The sequence below is a fragment of the Cervus canadensis genome, chromosome 6 (assembly GCF_019320065.1).
Source record: "Cervus canadensis isolate Bull #8, Minnesota chromosome 6, ASM1932006v1, whole genome shotgun sequence".
Lineage (NCBI taxonomy): Eukaryota > Metazoa > Chordata > Mammalia > Artiodactyla > Cervidae > Cervus > Cervus canadensis.
The window spans coordinates 68,611,171-68,634,743 of record NC_057391.1 but is presented as its reverse complement, the minus strand read 5'-3'; the positions used below and the strand labels follow the sequence as shown (position 1 = coordinate 68,634,743).

At 40.2% G+C, this 23,573-nt stretch overlaps 1 protein-coding gene across 1 annotated transcript in view; it reads right to left on the bottom strand.

Moving 5' to 3' along the window:
* Positions 1–23,573, bottom strand: part of PRKCH (protein kinase C eta) — a 260,686-nt gene that overhangs the window by 131,585 nt on the left and 105,528 nt on the right. The window contains exon 3 of the mRNA XM_043472241.1: positions 2,510–2,660. Within this exon, the coding sequence (XP_043328176.1) occupies positions 2,510–2,660 (151 nt within the window). The remainder of the gene's footprint in view (positions 1–2,509; positions 2,661–23,573) is intronic.

Here is a 23,573-nt window from a genome sequence, read left to right as displayed (position 1 = left end):
AAACTTCAAAAAACACAAACATGTGGAGGCTAAACAATATGCTACCAAACAACCAATGGGTCACTGAAGAAATAAAAAGGGAAATTTTAAAAAAAGATACCTAGAGACAAATGAAAATGAAAACATGGCAATCCAAAACCTATGGGATGTGGCAAAAGTAATTCTAAGAGGGAAGTTTATAGTGATACAACCTTGCCTCAGGAAATAAGAAAAAGCTCCATAAAGAGCCTAACCTTACACCTAAAACAACTAGAGAAAGAAAAAACAAAGCTCAAAGTTAGTAGAAGGAAAGAAATCACAAAGATCAGAACAGAAACAAGTGAAATAGAAACTAAAAAACAATAGGAAAGATCAATGAAACTAAAAATTAGTTCTTCAAAGAGATAAAATTGATAAACCTTGAGCTAGACTCATCAAGGATAAAAAGAGAGGGCCCAAACAATAAATTCAGAAATGAAAAAGAAGTTACAACTGACATTACAGAAATACAAAGGCTCATAAGAGACTACTATATGCAACTATATGCCAATAAAATGGACAACCTAGAAGAAATGGAAAAATTCTTAGAAAAGTACAATCTCCCAAGTCTGAACCGGAAGAAATAGAAAATCATAACAGACCAATTACCAGAACTGAAATTGAATCCTTAATAATAATAATTAAAAAAACCTTCCCAACAAACCAAAGTTCAGGCTCAGATGGCTTCACAAGTGAATTCTACAAAACATTTAGAGAAGAGTTAACACCTATCTTTTTGAAACTCTGACAAAAAATCACAGAGGAAGGAAGACTTCCAAACTCATTTTATGGGTCCATCATCAACCTAATACCCAAACCAGAGAAAGATACCACAAAAAAAAAGAAAATTACAGGCCAATACCACTGATAAACATAGAAGCAAAAAATCATCAACAAAATACTAGCAAATTGACTTCAGTAATACTTTAAAAGGATAATAGACTGGACCCTGTTCATGATTTAAAAGACCAGAAACATAAGCTAAGCCTGGATTCTGACTTGCTAAAAGGTATAAAATCCAAAGTAATCACAAAAACCCCACATCAGTTCAGTTCAGTTCAGTCACTCAGTCACGTCCGATTCTTTGTGACCCCATGAATCGCAGCACGCCAGGCCTCCCTGTCCATCACCAACTCCCGGAGTTCACCCAAACCCATGTCCATCAAGTCAATGATGCCATCCAGCCATCTCATCCTCTGTCGTCCCCTTCTCCTCCTGCCCCCAACCGCTCCCAGCATCAGGGCCTTATCCAATGAGTCAACTCTTCACATGAGGTAGCCAAAGGATTGGAGTTTCACCTTCAACATCAGTCCTTCCAATGAACACCCAGGACTGATCTCCTTTAGGATGGACTGGTTGGATCTCCTTGCAGTCCAAGGGACTCTCAAGAGTCTTCTCCAACACCACAGTTCAAAAGCATCAATTCTTCTGCGCTCAGCTTTCTTTATAGTCCAACTCTCACATCCATACATGACCACTGGAAAAACCATAGCCTTAACTAGACAGACCTTTGTTGACAAAGTAATGTCTCTGCTTTTCAATATGCTGTCTAGATTGGTCATAACTTTCCTTCCAAATGACTAAAGTTTGCAACAAAAGCAAGATGCAAGAGTGTTTTTCTTCCTTCTGAGAAGGGTGTGTGTGAGTATGTTTTGTGCAAGTGAGGGAGTGTTTCTTCTTTCTCTCTGCAAATAAATGTGTTTAACGTTGCCTCTAATTGAAGACTAAAGGAGGAAATGGAAACCCACTCCAGTATTCTTGCCTGAAGAATCCCATGGACAAAGGAGCCTGGCAGGCTACAGTCCATGGGGTCACAAAGAGTTGGACACGACTGAGCGACTTCACCTTCACTTTCTAACTGAAGGTAACTACTACTTAAATTTATTTCACATTATAGATTTGCCTCTTAGACTTAAGCTTGAGTGACATATATAATAAGATTATTCCAAATCATCTAGAATTTCTCAACTATTAATTATCTTAATTATTCTTATTATTAAATAATTATTTAATTATTCTTAAAGGCCAGGGATTATAGTATGTGGTCACTGAAAGCTATTACCTTCAGCTACATATGATAAGGCTGAAGGCCGCTGTATGCTTAGTATAGCTGAAAGAATTTCTGTAAGTCATCATGTGATTCATGCCTTCTTAGAGAAATACTGTTGATATTTCTTTCCTCTTCAGGGGCAGACCATTTATTAATTGATTAGCCTCTCTCTCTAATTACTGCTTTTTGATCAGTTCATGATTCATTTAACATTTTTACCAAAATGACTAGCGAAAGAAATAACATGTAAAACTTAATCTGTAAATTGTGTAATTTTTTTCTGCTGGTTTGGGGATTAAAATTTCTAGGTCAACATATTAGAATAAGAGGGGAAAAATCAGATTCTAAAACAATTCTTAATAATCATGTTTTCTGCTGAAATCACATACAACCAGAGGAAGTCTCAGCTCATGGCAGGAGAGAAGCCAAGGAGCCTCTTACCAGATAAACTCCCTGCAGTGAGAGCAATAGGTGGGCTGCCTCAGGTACGTGGCCATGAACTTGTGTCCGTTGATCTGGTGGACTCGCCTTCGCATAGCCCTTTGGCGCTTCCTGGTAAAATGTTTGAAGATTCGGTCTCTCTGGAGAGTAGCTATATATTAAAAGAAGCGGGGGAAAAAAAAGAGTGTAATGAATCTATCTGCACCTAATGTATGAGAAAGTTGGATAGTTCAAATACTTCCCAGATGATTATTATTTTTTTCTTTCTTCAAGATGCAAAACAGCCCAAAAAATCATCATGCTTTGTTGGACCTATGGAACTCTGAGATTCCCATTGCCTGACTATCTTGGACTAGTCTCTCCAGCACAGAGCATGGGGTCCCCAGGGTTCCGATGTCCCAGTATGTGACAGCAACATGGTCTCATGGTACCTGTCCAGCTGTCCAGGACCTTAGATTCACTGACTGGCTGGCAAACAGGAATCCTCATTACTCTCCTTCCATGCTAGTGTCCTCACAAAGCTTAGTGACGGAATTGCCCCCTACACAGTGAGAGCCCTGCCCCAAAGCATCATTTCCAGCACCATCTCTGTGAATTTGGAATACATAGAAATTAACTGGGAATATACTCAAAGTTCCTTTTCTAATCTCACATTTTAAAGATAGTGGCTCCTAATCTGAAGACTTGAGAATTGTGCACCATTTAAAGATAGTAAATGATCTTTTCCACTTTACTATTCTAGAATGTTCCCAATGTATGCAGAGACTTGTGATTATAAAATAAAGATTCCTTCTTCAATAATGCTTTTAAATAAATCACTGCTCCAAAGGAAATTAGAGGAATCATACAAGAATAATCTGCTAATAAATTTTAAAACCTGGGAAAAAAGTAGAAGATTTCTGTGTAAACATAATTAATGATCAAAATTCACTAAGAATTACATAAAACAATAGTCTAACTCTTTAGAAAAAATTATAAAGATTTTAAAGGACTACCTCTGTCATTTTAGGTAGACTTTTCTCAGTAGCAATTATACTCAAATAACCAGAAACAACTGTACTACTCAGCATTACCTTAAAAGAAAAACTCATTGTGACCAAGTAGGAATTTTCTCAGAAGCATAACAATGGGCATATTATTACAAAATCTATTATATCTTATTCTATTAATAGGTAAAAGAATAAGTATGACAGTTTCAGTAGATGTTAAAAAGGCACTTGGTAAAATTTAACTTGTAATCCAATAAAAAATTCTTTTAAAAAGACTAGAAGAGTGTCTTTTTAACATGACTAACACATGATTTCACAAATCAAAAGCTAAATGGTAAGTTTTTAAAAATTCCGGTGACAGTTAAGAATAAGACTAATTCTCACCACCATTGTTTAATATTATTCTGAAAGTAATTGCTAAAATTATTAGATATGAAAATTAAAGATCAAACTATCAGGAAAAGGTGCCAAAGATACCATTATTTTAAGTTATTTAATGTATGACTAGAAAACTCAGGAGAATTTAGCCTAATTTATTAAAAAATAAGTACAGTATGATGGACAGTAATAAGTCATTAAAAGCCAAGGTATTTATTATGTCAAAAGAACTGATTAGAATAATCTTAAAAATCCCATTCATATAGCTACAAAAACCAAACTATCTAGGAAATAATTTATCAGAAGTGCAAAATTTATATGAAAAAAGACTATAAAACCAATTGAAGAAGATGAAAAGATGTGTAAAAATGAAGTTCTTAAATTGGAACACTCAATACTATAAAGTTGCCAATTCTTTCTAAACTAATCTCTAAACTGAACAAAATCACAGTCAACATTCCCAAAGGATGTTTTTAAACTCGATGATTTGTTTCAAAGTTTATTTGGTACCATAAATATTTTAAAGCTGTTCAAAAATTTCAGTAAGAGAGGACTTGCTGTACATGTTAAAACATATTATAAAATTACAATAATTTAAACAGTGCTTTACCCCTTCAAGAACAGTCCAAAACTAGAAATCAATTTGGCTGAAAGATAATATGGTTCAAATCAGTAGGAAAGACGGATTTATTCAATAAGCAGTGTACAGACAACTAGGTAGCCTTTTGGAAAATATCTCTACCTCACTTCTTACACCTAAATAATCTAAGATAAATATGAAGGTGGAAATTACAGAAAGAAAGAAACCACAGGGGGGAAAAAATATTCCTAGAATGGGATAAGGATAACAAACTTCTACAGCCGTAAAAGATCCACGGATTTGTAACCTATGAAATTTAAAGTCCTACTGTCAATAAATAAAATAGAGTTGAAACAAACTGGGGATAAAAGGATTTGCAACACATGACAAACTATTACATTTATAATATGTACAAATCACTTAGAAAAGAAGATAAAAATCTAGTAAAAAGGAGGGGCAGAGGAAGTGAACAGGCAACTCATAAAATTATAAATGCAGACAGAAATTAAGCATGCCAAAGATGTCCAACCCTATCCAAGATAGCCATGTAAGAATCGCGAGGTAAATAGCATTTTACCTCTTAGGTTGGCAAATACTTATAAAGATGGTTAACATGCCCATTCTTACAACCTGGTAGGGAAAGAAGCACCTCCAGCTTCTGCTGGGAGGAGGATAAACTTGTCTCTAGTCCTGGCCCCGCCGTGCTCTGGATGTATTTATCCTGCTAAACTTCCCTGTTCTCATCTATAAATCAGGTACTATCTTCCTTCTAGGTTTTTTTTTCCCCCAAGGACTGAATGAAGTAATGCATTAAAAAGGTTTTGGGTAAAGATAGACACATGGTAGCACTCAACACATGTATCTGTTTCGAGAACGATTTCTTTTGATAACCAATTTGACAATACCTGTCAATGTTTTTTTCCAGTTTTATTGAGAAATAACTGACATAACATCACTGTATATGTTTATGGCATATCAGCATGATGGTCTGATTAAATACTGTGAAATGATTACCACAATAGGTTCAACTAACATTCATCTTCTCATAGAGATATAATAAAAAGAAAGAAAATATTTTCTTCTTGTGATGAGAACTCAGGATTTATTCTCAACTTTCCTATTTATAATACAGAAATGTTAGCTGTAGTCATCATGCTGTTCACATTATATCCCTAGTTATTATTTATCTTATAACCAAAAGTTTAAAGCTTTTGACCGCCTTCCTGTAATTCCTCTTCCCCCTCCAGCCTGCCTCTGGTAACCACAAATCTGAGATCCTTTTTTTCTGTGAGTTGGTTGTTTTGTTTTTCTGTTTGTTTTTTAGATCATACAGTATTTGTCATTTTCTGTCTGACTTCTTTCACTTAGCGTAATACCTTCAAGGTCTATCCACGTTGATGTAAGTGGTAAGATTTCCTCATTTTTTAAAGCTGAGCAATATTTAATTGTGTATATATTATCTCAGCTTCTGTATTCATTCATCATCGATAGATACTTAGGTTATTTCCATGTCTTGGCTATTGTAAATAATAATGCTACAAACATGGGGATGCAGATATCTTTTCAAGTTGGTGTTTTTGTCACCTTGTTCAAGTGTTATGTTCATTTCTTTGCATGTAACAACTTCTAGGATTTTTTTCCTATAAAAAATACCAGAAAGCAGGAATGTATATCAATTGTATTTATATAGCATCATATCAATGTATGCTATATTCTTTTTAACAATAAAAATGAAGTTCAATACAAGAAATCTTAGAGAATGAAATGCAAAAAACATCCAAATAAATTTGGCTAAGACACCAACTCTCCAGAGGCTCTAGTACAGTTAAAATCATACCTACTTGAATTTTTGTTTTGTAGTGTGTGTGTGTGGGTGTGTGTGTGTAAGTTCTTTAGTAAGCAGCCTAATTACTTTCATCCTCAGGTTTCCCATCTATCCAAAGAAGATGAAAATATACCCCAAGTCCTCAGTCATATGGGGAAAGTATTATATAATCAGTATTCCTGAGAGGGTCTTACAACTTTGGATAAGGGTCACATGAGAACAGAAATCACTCTACTGCTCTCTTTCACAATAATTCTAGAAGCCATCTAGTAACCACAAAATAAGCAGATTTTAATGTCGCTTTGCTGACAGATGATGAAATTTAGCCTAGATGATAACACCCTATATCTGATCTACATTATCACCAACCTAAGACCCAGCTCAGCACTGGCCAAAGTAAAACTTGTACTGAATTACTGAACACAAATCACATCTAGATGCAAATTAAATTCTCCCTGGGGAGTCTAATTACCAATAATTTACTTATATAATCCCTTAATACTATAAAGATTGGTTAAAAGGTCAGCTCATTTGCAGTTTTAACATTTCATAAATTGAATCCTTTTTCCCCCCTCAACAGCTATTACCATTGCAGTAATATGACCTATGAATCTCCTAGGTGATCTTACAGCCAGAAGGACGTAGGAAGAAACTGCATGTAGTTGTTCTCCAAGTCAGTCATCCCCCAATGCACTCACTCCTACCTTTCACCCTTCCTCAAATGTTCTTTCCTTGGGTTTTTTTTTTCTTCCCTCAAATGAGTTAACATAGACTTTCCTGTGTGTTTCAGAGCCTAAGCGGCTGCCCCCAAACCCTAAATCAGGGTGAAATGCTTCTCCTCACCCTGTTTCGATAGCAACCTGGGAGCACACCTCCATCTTTTCCCTTATCCCAGGAAACTAGGGACTGTGTCTCTTTCACTAAACTTCACTCTTCCTTCCTCTGTATTCATTTGCACATGTGCCTCTTTCTATTTAAAAAGCAAACACATATTTACCCACATCTTGGAATCTGCAAGAAACTTAAGTCATGTAAGAAAACTGGGGCTGCTGTGGCTTCATATGGCTTTCCCTGTTGCCCTGTCTTGCTGGCTGCCCTGAGCACAAGAATGAACTCTGGGACTGCACTCTGTTGCTCTGTGTACAGACTGAACCCCCGCTTGAGAGTGCAGGGAGATCTTCCTCATTGTCTGCATGGCCTCCTGTTGATTTAGGACTGAGAAGGGCTTAAAAAGACAATTTAATCCTTCTGTGCTTGAAACCACCCTGGGCCTTGAGAAACCTTTCAGATCATCTGTCAGTTGAGCACGTCAAGCAATCCTAACATGCTTTGCAGCCAAAACTTGCATCACAACTTCCATTTAGCTCCTGAGGTGCTCAATGCCTCTAAGTAAATAGGAAGCTGGCTCCATGCCCCAGCGTGGAAACTCACATTGCCATCTCTGGAAGTGGGCAGGTCTGGAGCCCTGATCTGTCTTTCTAGGAGTTGGTTTTCACAAGCCCTCCCAACCACAGGGTGGAGACTAATTATGTGAAGTGTAATGATGATTAACTATTTTGAAATAAAATTGTGTTTCATAAAATCTGATTGTCATCCCACACATTCTTTTTCAGAACCTGAGAGGGCATTAAGTGACCAGAAGCCACCCCAGGGTAAGTTCTCCTCGTAGAAAATTTTATTGGTATGAAACTTGTGTTGCTGGTGGGAGGATTTGTAGGGGAGAGATGGCTTTCTGAAGTCTCCATCAAACTGTCTTAATTTTATCTCAAAAATGGTAAATATTCCATCTTTTTCAGTCTTCTGCCCTCCCTACCTGAATTTAAAGTTTCACATACCAGACATGGGCTTCCGAGGCAGCAGTAGTGGTAAAGAACCTGACTGCCACTGCAGATAGACGTAAGAGACGCAGGTTCGATCCCTGGGTTGGGAAGATCCCCTGGAGGAGGGCACGGCAACCCACTCTAGTATTCTTGCCTGGAGAATCCCACAGAAAGAGGAGCCTGGTGGGCTACAGTCCATAGGGTCCCATAGAGTCGGCATGACGGAAGTGACTTAGCATGCATGCACGCACGCACGCATACCAGACATAGAAATCCATGTTTGAAGGCACTTTGGAAACATTCTGATGTGAGTCAAAATCATAGTTTGACTATGATATTGAAATATCATATTTCAATATGATTCAAATATCCTATTTGAAATCATAGTTACAAATTTCCAAGTTAAAATCAGACATAAAAAATCTATGGCATTTCGTAATTTCTATAATTACTGACATAGAATACATAAGGGGAATACTTTTGAATTTAGTGTAGAATGCAATTTACGTTGAATTTGCTCAGCAGCACCAGTGTTTGGTTTACTATACTCTGTAACTGGTCTTCAAGGGGCTGTGCAGAGGAAGTCATGAGGCCTTCATTTGTGACCACAGGTATAAAGGCCTGCAGGTGGGTGAGGCAGGTGAGGGCCTAGAATCTGGAGTGCAGCTGTGAATCCTGCATCTCCCCCTTATAAACTGGGTGACCTGGAACACGTTGTTCAGTCTATGCCTCAGTTTCCTCATTTGTAGAATATGAAGGCTAGAGAACCCTCCTCAAAGGGCCACTTTGGGGACTTGCTGAAATAATGTGTAACATAATTAGAAAAATACCTGGCAGGAGGCGACTGTTACTAATTACAACTGTTGTTAAAACTCTTACTTCAGCATTCAAGGAATAGAAAGGATTTTTAATCCAGTCATCCAATTGCCTCGAAGAAGAATCAATACCTAGGAAACCATTTCCTAAAGAAGCTCAACAACATTCCCAAGGCTCATCTAGCTACTTAGTACCAGAACCACCCCCAGAATCCTCCACTCTTGATTTTATCCCAGGACCATATGGCTAACATCATACTGTACTTTGTCCTTTATTAACATTATTAACAATGGGTCTCCTAGAATCTCCTAGAATCAACTGGGTCTCCCCCTGGAAAGTAGTAAATTTTCTAGTGAGGAGACAGAAACTCACAGGAAGGTTAAACGAGGTCAAGCAGACAGTGATCGAAGTGGGTACGCCAAACCTTGTTTACTGTGTTGAACTACTGAGCAATGCTATCAAAGTCTTTTTTCTTCTTCCTGAGATACCCGTTTTATCATGTGTGCACATGGGAGGGAATAACTGTGGGAAAAGCAAACAGGAAAACTTTTGTGTTGAGCAAAAGTTACTAGTCAAGAAAGAACCACAGAGTATGATGTTGTTTATGTCTCCCAAATATGTCCCTGAAAGGTAATGCAATAAGGTAGTGAGAGAATTTTGCTTAGTATCATCCAACACACTGAAGAAGAAACCATGTGATCACAGAACTGTGTGGCAAAGAATAATGCTTAAGAGTTTAACGTAGGTGACTCCTGTCTGAGACAATAATGATAATAACAGAACGATTAGCACACATATAAGGCAAATACATAACAAGTAAATCTTTACAAGAACACAACACCAGTGGGAGAGAGCATTTAGTGAGTGTTGAGTGAAGATGGAATCACAGGAGGTGTGTACCTAGTCCTTTGATTAATTAAGGAAGATTTGACAAATGGGCAGAGATTAGCAGTTGTTTAGAAGTGGAAAGGGAGCTTGGTGACCCAGGATGAGGAGAAGATTCTGAGAATTTGTACCAGCAGCGATGACAATGACAAAGAGTATTGGTATTAAGAATGGCAGGCAAAAGCCCCTAAGTGGCACTGAGCAGAAGAGAATCTTCTGTTTTTTAAAAAGAGTTGAACCACATGACTCACAGTTATTTCCAAATTCAGAACGAGTGACTAGACTCAATGTATAATGAGACCTGCTTCTTCAGAAGCTATACACAGATGTTTCTCAGGGACTTGGCTTCTGAGGAAGCCCAGCCTACAAAAACATCTACCATCATGCAAACTCGCAGAGATGACTATCAATGGCAACAGAAGGAGAGAAAAATAATTTGTACTAGACTGACTCTCTCACGTGGGACTCATGGCTCATAGCACTGTGAAAGCTGAGCTCATCCTCCCCGCCCCCACCCACCCATCCCTCCAGCCTCCTCTGTTAGCAGAAACAGGAGCAGAACAGAAGTCCTGGATAAGGCCATCAGAAATGGTACCCAGGTTCCATTAGAAGCCAGTACTCTCCTCAGTACTTAAAGAAAGGGATCTTGGCTCCAACAACATATGGTTCCTCTCACTTCACAGTTTCTTAGTCTCCTGCACCAGCTAGTCTCTCCACCCAACCTTTAAACATGTGCATATCCCAAGGTTCTTTGTACATCATTCTTCTGGTCTTTCTGGATGCTCATTCATCTTCTACAAGACTTCATAAGATCTCTTGACTTCCAACAATTGCCTGTGCATTGAGGACTCCCAAATATGCAACTCTAGTTCTGGCTTCTAACTACTAAACTTGTTTCTAAGTAGCTTCTCAGCATCTCTTCAAGACATACCCAAGACAAACCTAAAACTTGACATTTGTAGGCTGAACCCTCTTCCCCAACTTATTGAAGCCATGCTAGGGGTAGTAGCACCACTCTGCCTGAAGTCATCCAGAAAAAAACAAAACATAGAGATGCCTTCATATACTTCTTCACTCACAACAAATTGATCATCAAGTCCTGCTAAACCTTCTATGATCTAACTGGGTCTTTCCCTCCCATGCTCGTGCCTTCTTCCTCTCATCTGGACTGTGAAATAGTTTCCTAACTAGTCTCCCTGTGTAAGTTTGTTCCCTTCCAAAATCGATCCTTTATCCATCCAGCTATACTTATAAAATATGCATAATTCAGGGTATGTGAAACTCCTTAGGGAAATTAGGTTTACTGTAGTTGTCCTATTCGAATCATATTTTATTTTAAGGTAATAGGGCATAGATTTTCCCCAAAGGGTGGTGCTTCCATTGTCCAACATCTGAGAGAAAGTTGAGTCCTCAGACAGCAAAATACCTTTCAGGTGGGCCTTAGGTAGGAGACTAGTCTCTCTCCTTGGTCCTCACTTTTTGAGGTTCAGACCTGAGGTCCCAGGAATGGGGCATCCCCAAGGCTCTGCAGAGGAAGACTGAGGTAGACTGGGAATAAGCCCAGTAGTAATGGGCTTGGAGGACCAGGGTTCCTTTCGTTAAGAACCTAGCAGACTCCTCTAATAAGTCTGTCTGGGATTCCCTCTTAACTCAGTCAGTAAAGAATCTGCCTGCAATACAGGAGACCCAGATTTGACTCCTGGGTGGGAAAGATCCCTTGGGGGAGGATATGGCAACCCACTCTAGTATTCATGCCTGGAGAATCCCATGGACAGAGAAGCCTGGCAGGCTATAGTCCACGGGGTCACAAGAGTCAAACACAACTTAGCAGCTAAACCACCACCACTAAGTCTGCTTAGTAGATACCAAGGTCAACCTCCTTATCCGAACACCCACAGCTCTCAGGAACCCATCAAATCTTCTCCATTTCAGCCTGCCACCTGGGTTCCTTCAGGGATCTCAAAGGGTTGGTAGATCATACTCAAGGGGCAACGAAACTGGGATATTTATCCTCTAGATCTCATCTGACATTGATTAATGGCCGCTTCAAGGAAAGAGGACGTTAATTCTCCAACATTTCCACCCTTCCTTTGTGGGCCGAGAGGAAATATGGGTGGATCACTCATAGTATCTACCATAGAATGAATTCATACTTAGCCTGGCCCTGGTTTCTTATTTATATTTAACTGCTATATATATTTCTTAACAAGGAGCTTCAAATTCTTTGTGGAATGAGATGAAGTATAAATAGAAAACCCTTACAATGATAAACTTTATGATTGTGCCTACTCTTTTCTGCACACATAACTTAATGAAAGAAACTTCCTCTTGCTCCCTATGATCAAATGCAAGAATCCTACAATTCCTTGCTGCAAAACAATGGTAAGAAATTCTACTCTGTTAGCAAGATTCTACTAATATTTTATTTTCCCCCACTGATTTCATCCATAAATGGACTTCCAGCAGCCATTTCTTCATTCCTCAGTTTTTTAAAAGAAAAGTAAACACTGCTCAGTGAATTATTAACCATCGGCTTTCAGGATGAGGAGGAAACACGTTTCTGTCCCATCAGATTTGTGTTGCAGCCTTGGAGATGTGTCCATATCATCCCTCTCACTGTCATCCTGACTATCTGGAAATTACTTCAAAATGACATTATCCACAACTTGAAGCTTACGTTAGATAAAGTATCTTGGTTTTATATGCTTTAAAATGGAAGCATTTTCCAGTTTTCTGGCAATTTCCTTTTATCCTTTGTTACTAAATTTAACTGGAGAGACAATGCCCTACTCATGGACTCCTGTTCCTTTGATAACCTTCTGCACTTCAGAGGATAATGCAGCCATGATGTGGTTTCACTTGTCAGAGCAGAGGTAACATAAAATGTCTGTTTGCTTTTTCATTGTAGCTGTGTACAAAGATAATATATGGTCACTATAGAAAATGCAAATGATAAAGAAAATAAAGAAGAACATCTTCTTTTAAAAAGTCATCTTCAATCGTACTATGCAAATAATCACTGAAAATTTTAGTTAACATGCCACATATATACACTGTATAGATATGCAATCTTATATAACTGATGTCACTCTGTGCTATTTCCCAACTACTTTCCAATTAAAACGTCTTTCCATATATTTTTAAAGACTATTTTTTAGAGCAGTTTTAAGTTCACAATAAAATTGAGAGGCTGCACAGAGGCTTTTCATATACCTCCTGTACCTGCCCTGCACATGCATGGTCTTTCCTATTATCAATATCACTCACCAGACAGATACATTTGTTACCGAGGATAAACCTACATCAAACACATCATAATCACCCAAAGTCCACAGATTACCTTAGGGTTCACTCTTGGTGTTGTATATTCTACAGGTTTAGATAAACGTATAATGATATATATTCATCATTATAAGATCATACAGAGTATTTTCACTGTCCTAAAAATCTTGTGCTCTGCCTATTCATCTGTTTCTCTCCCCCTAAGTCTGGTAACTGCTGATCTTTTTGATTCTCCATAGTTTGCCTTTTACAGAATGTCTTACAGTTGGAACCACACCGTATGTAACCTTCTCAGACTGGCTTCTTCCACTTACTAGTAAGCATTTAAAGTTCTGCTGTGTCTTTTCACGGGCTGATCGTGCATTTCTTTTCAGCACTGAACAATATTTTATTGTGTGGATGTACCACACTTTATCTTTTCACCTACTGAGGGATAACTTGGCTGCCCCTGAGCTTTGGCAATTATGAATAAAGATGTTATAAACATTCATGTGCAGGTTTTTGTGTGGACATAAGTTTTCCCTATGTTTTTAAAAGTTACTATTTCTGCTTTTATAGCAACTAATGCTAAAGTTACCATTTAATCATATCTTATAAAATGAAAATGCAGCAAGGCGAACTTAAAAGTAAGCTAATAGTATTAGCATATCATCCCTATGAAAGTAGAGTTTTCCTATCTGAAAACTGTATTTTTTCCTCATTCACTCAAAGTTTAGAGACTGTTTTCTCTACCCCCACCCCCAGCCTCCAAGCTCAGGTTGGTCTTCCTTCCTCACAAAAAAGATTCTTATACAAACAACCTGTCCAACCAAAATCTTTTCCAGATAAACATGTGTTTCCTGCTGAGAACTAAAAGAATCCTGCCCTTTAGTTTGGCTGATTCCATTTCCCTTTCATTTTTTTTTCCCCTTTCCACTGGTAGACTTCTGAGGTCCCTTCTAAGCTCCAGAGTCCTGATTTCATGATTTTAGAAAAACTTCACAGGATATTAGCCATGAAGAGTATGATGTCTAATCATTTCCTTTTCCAGCTACATGGCTGGAATAAAAGCAATGTTGCTCCCTCACGTTGCTGATTCAACATGATTTTTAAAACCACTGCACCACTGCCCACTGTAAACAGACTAATTCAAAACCTAACACTGAGGGTAAAACATCTTTATCACACAACCAAACTTCCTCTAATTTCCAACACCAATGCCAGGGCTTTAAACCTCCGTCAACTTTATTTGAAAATTTAAAAAAGAGAGAAGAGATAGCTGTTCTAACCGAATGTCATTTATATCATACGGTCACATCCTATTAGAAGCTAACAACTCAGAAGCACATATTTGGCTATTAGATTGGTGGGCTTTTTTGTTTTGTTTTTTGACAATTGCTTTATGCCTTAAACAGGAACCAAAAAAAGGCAATAAATTAAACTTTTTAAAACAATGTAAACAAATGCTTGGTACTGACAGGGATTGAAACCATTAATAAAAGCAGAGTTTTGGATTAGCAATAAATTCCCGTCTTCTTGCTCCAGTGTTATTATTTCTGTGCTACCAGAAAGAACATTCCACTAGTCAAAGACAAATGAATTCTCTTTTCTTAAAATGCACTCAAAGGGTTCTTTCTTTATTATCATTTATAGTCCACTCTATATCCTTGAATCAGAGTTCTTATATTTCGAGGAAAAGCAGAAATGTATATAAGTATATACCAAATTGCTGGAAAAGGTGGGACAAATGCCTCCAAATTCTAGAGTACTTAGTACTAGCTCAACACATCACCTTACAAAGTCTGTATATTTTGGTTTTAATTCAGAGCTTTATCATAACCTAGTAAACATAGTCTAAATACACCACAGTTCAACAAACTGCTAGGGTTCTATGGGGAAATGAAGAGCAACAGACTTTTCAACCCTAACCTGTCATTCAACTCACGAATCACTTTGGGGATAAGGAGGTATTCTTCCCCATCTTAAACATTAAAGGGCAGGTTGGTTTTGCTACAACCTTGGTCCCCAAACAGGCTCTAAGGACGTACAACCTCTTCCTTCTGTATCCTGCACTTAGTCGCTCAGTCATGCCCGACTCTTTGCGACCCCATGGACTGCAGCCCGCCAGGCTCTTCTGTCCACGGGGATTCTCCAGGTAAGAATACTGGAGTGGATTGCCATGCCCTCCTCCAGAAGAGCTTCCCAACCCAGGAATCGAACTCAGGTCTCCTGCATTGCAGGCAGATTCTTTACCATCTAAACCGCCAGGGAAGCACTTCTCTGTCCTATGTGTATTCAATCCACAGATTTTTGAATCTTTATTAGATGTTGGACTTTGCAATGGGAAGTAGGGGTATGATGGTGAACAAGGTACAGTAATGCCTTCAACAAATGAAAGTCTATGTTGGAGGCAGACTATAAATAGCTATTACTGTGCAGGAGTGTGGAAGGGCAGAAGTCTTACCCACACAGGGGTGATCAGAGGTGGCTTCTCTTAACGACAGTTCAGTTCAGTTGCTCAGTCGTGTCCGACTCTTTGCGACCCCATGAATCGCAGCATGCCAGGCCTCCCTGTCCATCACCAACTCCCAGAGTTTACTCAAACTCATGTCCATCGAGTCAGTGATGCCATCCAGCCATCTCAGCCTCTGTTGTCCCCTTCTCCTCCTGCCCCCAATCCCTCCCAGAAGCTACAAATTTCAGAACAAGTGAAGGGGAGGTGAAGGAACAGGAAAAATGTGCTTAGTGAAGGGAAGGAACAGGAAAACTGGGGAAGAGTGCTGCAAGAGGAGGAAACAGAAAGTACCCATGTCCAGAATGAAGAAAATACAAGAATCAAGCAATCCCTAATAGTCACCTTCTGACCTAGTCACTTTAATACCTAGTAATACCACCATCATCAAATATTTGCCAAGTGTCTACTATTTGCTAGGGCCAAGAACACCAAGAAGTAGGATAACATTACTCCAAGAGGTTCTCAAATCATTATGGTGGGGTACAGGAAGAATCTACTGCACCTTCTATTTACTTGTTTCTCACATTCCTCACTTTGAAAAGAAAACGTTTAATTTTATATTGGAGCATAGTTGACGAACAATGTTGTGTTAGTTTTAGGTGTACAGCAAAGTAATTCAGTTATACAGTCTTTTCCATAGTATTCTTTTCTTTTCCATCGTCTTTTCCATTTTGTTGTTCAGTTGTGTCTGACTCTTTGCGACCACGTGGGTTGCAGCACACCAGGCTTCCCTGTCCTTCACCATCTCCCGGAGCTTGCTCAAACTCATGTGCATTGAGTCTGTGATGCCATCCAACCATTTCATTCTCTGTCATCTCCTTCTCCTCCTGCTTTCAACATTTACCAGCATTAGGATCTTTTCCAGTAAGTCGGCTCTTTGCATCAGGTGGCCAAAGTATTGGAGCTTCAGCATCAGTCCTTCCAATGAATATTCAGGACTGATTTCCTTTAGGATTGACTAGTTGGATCTCCCTGTAGTCCAAGGGACTCTCAAGTGTCTTCTTTAACACAGTTCAAAAGAGTCAATTCTTTGGCACTCAGCCTTCTTTATGGTCCAACTCTCACATCGTTACATGACTACTGGAAAAACCACAGCTTTGACTAGACGGACTTTTGTTGGCACAGTTAAGTCTCTGCTTTTTAATATGTTGTCTAGGTTTGTCATAGGTTTTCTCCCAAGGAGCAAGCGTCTTTCAATTTCATGGCTGCAGTCACCATCTGCAGTGATTTTGGAGCCCAAGAAAATAAAATCTGTCACTGTTTTCATTGTTTCCCCACCTTTTCTATTTAGATAGTTACATAATATTAAGCAGAGCTGCCTGTGCTATAGAGCAGGTCTTTGTTGGTTATCCATTTTAAATATAGCAGTATGTACACGTCAATCCCAAATTCTTACTTCAATTCTGTGATACTTTGTGTTTATAGCAACTATAGTATTATATACACACCACATATATATAATCATATATATATATAACTTGTAAAAAATATACATATATGTGGGGTTCATGCCAAAACTTGTTCACTGATGTCTCCTTGATCAAAAAAGCTTGAAGGCCATTTATCCCAATAGATTTATATTCCAGTTTGAGTCACAGCTATAATGAGATAAAAAGCACCAAGCAGTGAGGCTAAGTGCTACCTTCAGGTGTTGGAGGAGTAAGGGGTGAGAAGGAGCTACCTGAGACCTATGGTGTTAGGAGAAGCTCCAGACCAGAGACGGCATTTCATTCAGGTCTTGGAAGAAGAGTAGAACTTAGACCAAGGTACATTATAACCGTTAGGGAGGACATTCTATCTGGGAAGACTGTGACATAGCCCAGGAATACAGGTCCTAGGGAACAATGAGAAAGCCAGCTTCTCCAATACAAAGGCTTCCCAGAGAGGCACACTTTTTTTTTTTTTCTTTTTTTTTTTGTACCATCACTAGCTGAGTAAAATAATCCAGTTAAATTTTAATATTTTTGAATTTTAATAAAATAACCTCAATTACATTGATTCTATTTCATCTCTGTTTACAACTCCTACTCTGTCGCTTACAGTCATGTCTGACTCTTTGCGACCCCACGGACTGTAGCCCACCAGGCTTCTCTGTCCATGGGATTCTCCAGGCAAGAATCCTGGAGTGGATTGCCATTTCCTCCTCCAGGGGATCTTTCTGACCCAGGGATCAAACCCTGGTCTCCAGGATTGCAGGCAGATTCTTTACCTAGCATATACATGCATATTTTTTTCTGGCCTCATTAAAATGAATCATGTTATATCTTTGTCAAATTCCTTACTTACTAAAATACATTTGGTTTTAGCAACTGCTGCTGCAACTATGGTAGAGTCTGCAGGACACAGATTCCAGGATTCCTCAAGACTCTGGAAGCACCAACAATGGATGTGCCACTCACCTTCTTCATTTGGAAGTAGCATCCCTAGCTACTGATGCTGATCTTTGCTGTTGATCTTTGCTGTTGTTCAGTCACTAAGTCATGCCCACTCTTTGCGAGTCAGGCTCCATGGACAGCAGCATGCCAGGCTTCCCTTTCCTCCACTATCTCCTGGAGTTTGCTCAAATTGATGTCTGTTGAGTCGGTGGTGCTATCTAACCATCTCATCCTCTGCCACTCTCTTCTTCTTTTGCCTTCAATCTTTCCCAGCATCAGGGTCTTGTCCAATGAGTCAGCTCTTTGCATCAGGTGACCAAAGTATTGGAGTTTCAGCTTCAGCATCAGTCCTTCCAGTGAATATTCAGGGTTGATTTCCTTTAGGATGGACTGGTTTGATCTCCTTGCAGTCCAAGGGATGCTCAAGAGTCTTCTTCAGCACCACAACTCCAGAGCATCAGTTCTTCAATGCTCAGAATTATGGTCCACCTCTCACATTTGTAAATGACTACTGGGAAAAAAATACCTTTGACTATACAGATATTTTCTTCATAGCCTTCTTTGATCACAAAGATAAAAAACAGGGGATCAGAGCATGCCCTCTAATTGTAAGGCATTTATAAACCTCCACCATTTGCCCCTGAGAAACAGAATGGCCACTCAGTTTTATTTGAGCTATTGCCCAAAGCTTACAAATTGGTTCCTAAATGTAATTCTGATGAAAGGAGCCTAAAAAGTCTCTGTGGTCTTTCTGGCCTTCTGTCTCATTTTCCTCAGTTTCTTACTTGTATTTAATGAGAAGATAGGAACCGGTTTCACTTGATCGGTAAGGAATGAAGTTTTTCATGTTTCGCTCTACTCCAGATCACCTGGAAACTCAATGTAAAACGGTGGGAGTCCTCCATATAAGAGATAAGTCCTCTTGCTTTAATTTTGCTTCAAGAACTTAGTGTTGATTGTCTTGGAGGCTAGCTATGGCGCGGACGAAACAAATGGCTCACGTGTCCACTGGTGGCAAAGCACTGCCCAAGCAGCTGGCCACCGAGGAGGCCCGCTGAATGAATGTGAAACAGGGGTGCGATGGGAACAATGACATTCAAAATTCTTTAAACCATCTATGCGACAAAGCAAAAACTGCTGTTACTCAAAGTTTGTCCACTTCACTCACTCCCCCTTTCAAAAAAGGGGATATTTTAAAGAGACATTTTAGAGAAAAGTTCACCTAGTCAAAAAATATCTTTTTTTAAACTTTTAGGCAATGATTGAATCTCAGAAGCAAACCAATGGGGAATATTTTCTGTGATTGATAGACAGAAATGTTTTACTTTCCCACAATATAAGAGTCCCCAGTAATATCAATGAAGTATTTTTGGTGTTTAAGTGCCAAGTGAAAGCTCTAGCTCATAGAAATAAAGTGGACCAATTCTCAATCAACCTGTTTTGGGAAGAACCCCACAACAGTCACGGCCTATTCTCAGTATCTGGTGTAGACTGGGGACAAAGCGGAAATTCTGAGGGGAGAGCCACGTTGCTGCTCTTGTGAGCACATGTATTTCCCCATTACAAGCTGACTCTAATCCACTTTGGTAAACTGCATTCCTGAAGCAGTAACTCATGAGAGATGAAAGAGTAGAATTTCCTCTAACAAAACTTTCCGCATTTTCTTGTAGCTGTGTGAGAAAATTCCTCCATGAACACAAGGATGAGGTACTCCAGCTTCACACTGTACTTGTAGATAAAAGGCTGGGAACAGAAATGATTTTAAAATAAGCGATAGCCTTTTACATAAGACTGTATAAACAAGGGTAATAACAGAAGACTTTCTTCTGCCAGTATTTGTGGCCAGCTCTAAAGAAAACAAGAGTCTTCACGTGAGTCCTCTTATACCTCCTTGGGGCAAAATTTCCATCTAAGACTACAAAGAAGCTATCTTGGATCAAAGGGTTGTTAAGAAGTGACACCTCTGATGGAAACATCACAGGCTGTCTGCCCAGACTTGTGAAAGAGCAAAGAACCTGGCTTCAGCAATGACAGGGGCAGCGTGAACCAAAATTTTATTCTAGATCACGTGTCTGGTAGCCTGAGCACTGTGTTTTGGGTGAGTAACTAAGAAAATCATAGTCTGATTTTTTTTAAACCATTTTCCCTGAAGGCCCTGGCAAACACATGGCACCATGGGGAACATGACAGCTTGGTGGTGTGAGCAAGGCATGGGCATGAGGAACAGGTGGGATATGAGAACCCTCCTCTCTAGGAAAAGCCAGACAGAACTGTCCCTGGATGCAGCCTGGCCTGCTTTCCACTCACTAGGAACTCAAGTGTGGCCAGAACTCTCCAAAAAAAAAGTAGTAGATAGTTATCTCTTAGATAGGGATTTCCCTGATAGCTCAGTTGGTAAAGGATCCACCTGCAATGCAGGAGACCCCAGTTTGATTCCTGGGTCAGGAAGATCCACTGGAGAAGGGATAGGCTACCCACTCCAGTATTCTTGAGCTTCCTTTGTGGCTCAGCTGGTAAAGAATCCACCTGCAATGTGGGAGACCTGGGTTCGATTCCTGGGTTGGGAAGATCCTCCGGAGAAGGAATAGGTTACCCACTCCAGTACTCTGGCGGACAGCACTGAGCGACTTTCCCTTTTTAGTCTCTTAGCAAAGTCATGCATTTCTGAATCTAAGGTCAACAGAGTAGGAGACAAAGAAAACCGACCTTTCAAGGGCTGAATTTGCCTGAAACAGGCAATTACCCAGATCCCCAGCCTTTTCTTTAAGGCCCACCTAAGCTTGGAGCAACGTCCCCTTCCAGAGTAATACCAGAGGCCCCTCTACACAAATCTGCTCCAAACAGGTGTCTCTGTCGCTCAGAGCCCTTCCTCCGGCCAGACTCTGCCCAGGTCACTCTCTTGAGCATGACTGGCTGTTCACCTTCCCAAAGCCAACCCTCATTGAGGTGCTTCCTCTTCCCAAGGTGAATGCAGACCCCTCCAGCCCCTTGTGCTCTCCCCTCCTCTTCCTCCTCATCACCTTGTGGCCTGATGCTCTTCCATGGATAGCACCCCACCTGGCCTTCACCAGCTCACAAAGTCACTCAACTGTGCATCTTCCCCTTTTGCCTCAAGTAGATGAACAATGTCTTGCAGGCCAGAGCTACTTTTTACAGTTTTGTATCCTCACAGGATTCCATTAGTGGAATCCTTGCAGATTATACCAACACACAATTGAAAATCATGAAATGCAAGTTAAAGGCCCCTTCTTTCCCATTTCTGGGTATGCAGAATGCTGTGGTTCAATGGGACTGCCTGCTTCTCTGGGGCCATGACAATGTGGCAGTTTTAAGGTAGTGAACTGTAAAAGGGCCTGGCCTCAGAATCATCTGGGAGATTTAATTTTGACATCAACACTTACACATATAAATTTGTTCTATTCATTAGACCAAACATTTGTAGCATACCACATCTGTACCAGGCACTCTGTTAAATACAGTTTTAAGTATGACTAAAACAAAGAGTGTGAATGAATACAGCACATACACACGTATGTAAGACACTGGGTCGCATTAAGCTCACAGTCTGCTGGAATATTTCTTATCAATAAGTGGAGATTCCCAGACTCTGAAAGTGAAAGTTGCTCAGTCTTGTCCAACTCTTTGCAATCCCATGGACTGTATAGTCCATGGAATTCTCCAAGTCAGAATACTGGAGTGGGTAGCCTTTCTCTTCTCCAGGGGATCTTCCCATCCCAGGGATCGAACCCAGGTCTCCCTCATTGCAGGTGGATTCTTTACTAGCTGAGCCATAAAGGATGCCCTCCCAGACTCTATTCCAAACTAAATCAGAGTATCTGGGGTAGGAAGCAAGAATCCGCTTTTTAAACACCAAGAGCTAATGGTCTAGCAGGAAGGACCCTCAAGTTAATTGTTAAAACACAAAAGCAACTGTTGCCTCATTTCTAGGCTGCGTGTCCAGGGTGTTATGAGACAGGGGAAGGAGCCTGGAAAGAGCCCAGAATCTGGAGCAATGCAGAAGAGACGTGGCTGAATCCAAAGCCAAAGCAGTGCTGGATCGGCGGGGGCGGGGAAGCAGAAGGAACAGGAAACCCTCAAGAAGGTCTTTCTGAGCCATTAGCCATTACTACCCAGCTGGCTCCTACTTAAAGGCCTTTTAGTGGCTGCCTTCAGGCCTCAGGGCAAAGTCCTTAAGGCAGCACACGTGCTGGTTTATCTCTCTGCACCAAAGCGTTATCACTCGTCCAGCCCCGCCTGGCCCTGGGCTCTGGACCAGCCTCATCTCTGCCTTCCTCTCTCCTCTCCCTCCCTCCTACCCTGCCTCCCACTAAGATGACTTACTTTAAGGTTTGCCTTGTTGAACATGATTCAAGCCAGGGTTTAACTGCCCTCCCGGTAGTGTCTGCAGCCCCAACACCAAAATTCTTATCACACAAACTCTCATTTATCTGTTTAGACTGTGAACTAGGGGTATGTTGGGGTGGGAAGATGTATCCTTGGGCTTCTCAGGTGGCTCAGCAGTAAAGAATCCGCCTGCAAATGCAGGAGATGCAGGAGACGCAGGCTCGATCCCTGGGTCAGGAAAATGCCCTGGAGTAGGAAATGGCAACCTACTCCAGTATTCTTGCCTGGAGAATCCATGGGCAGAGGAGCCTGGTGGGCTACAGTCAGTGGGGTCACAAAGAGTCAGACACAACTGAGCATGCGTGCATCCACCCAGCAAAGAATGAATGAGTGAGTGAGTGAATGAATAAGTAAACAGAAGTATAAAAGAGTTTGCCACATTCAGACACCTACAAGTAGTATACTATTAACACAACTGGAACTACAGTGAGAGTGAAGGACTAGTAGGAGATGAGGTTTAGAAGGAAGATGAATAACAGACCTGGGCAGGAATGAGCCTTCACAGATCAAGGAAGGCACCTAGAGGATTCAATGTTATCAGATTCCTGAAATTCTCTTGAGATAAGGCCAAGAGAGTATCCAGGTCACAAGAGCTGGTTTCTGATGATTAAAGAGGAAGATACATGTAAAAACAATGTATACATTATAACGTCACATATAAGTATAAAAATACTTTCTGCAACGCCTATCTCCGAAACTCATTCAATCTTACACAGTTAGTTTTCACAGTCCAGCATTACCTAAAACTGGCTGCGTATTTTGACGATAAAAGGTGACAAAAGTGCAGAGGTCAGGAAATGCAGTCATGAATCCTAGGAATGCCACTCTCCTTTCAAAATAAACCAGTTACACCCCTGGGTCATTCATCAAACCATCCATTAGATCATGTCTACTATAGATTCATCCCAGTGGTAACCTTTGCTGAGCCTCTGTTTTTAGCTCAATGGTTTGTGTACTTAGAGCAATAAACCACAGCAAAGATACATGTCAATAAAATTGATTGCAAACCTTAAGCAAGGAGTAGAACCCTTCTTTTCTAAGTATTCTTACAACAAGCTTCCCCATCATGAGGCAGAGGGGGCTTCGGGGTGTCTCAGGTCCCGTACCCAGTTCCAACCTAAGGTGTCCTCCTGAGCTTCTCTCCTCTAGCCCAGGCAGCAGCAATGGGAAAGATGGGGGTGACGAAGACACATCACAACCGGCCCTTAACAGCCTC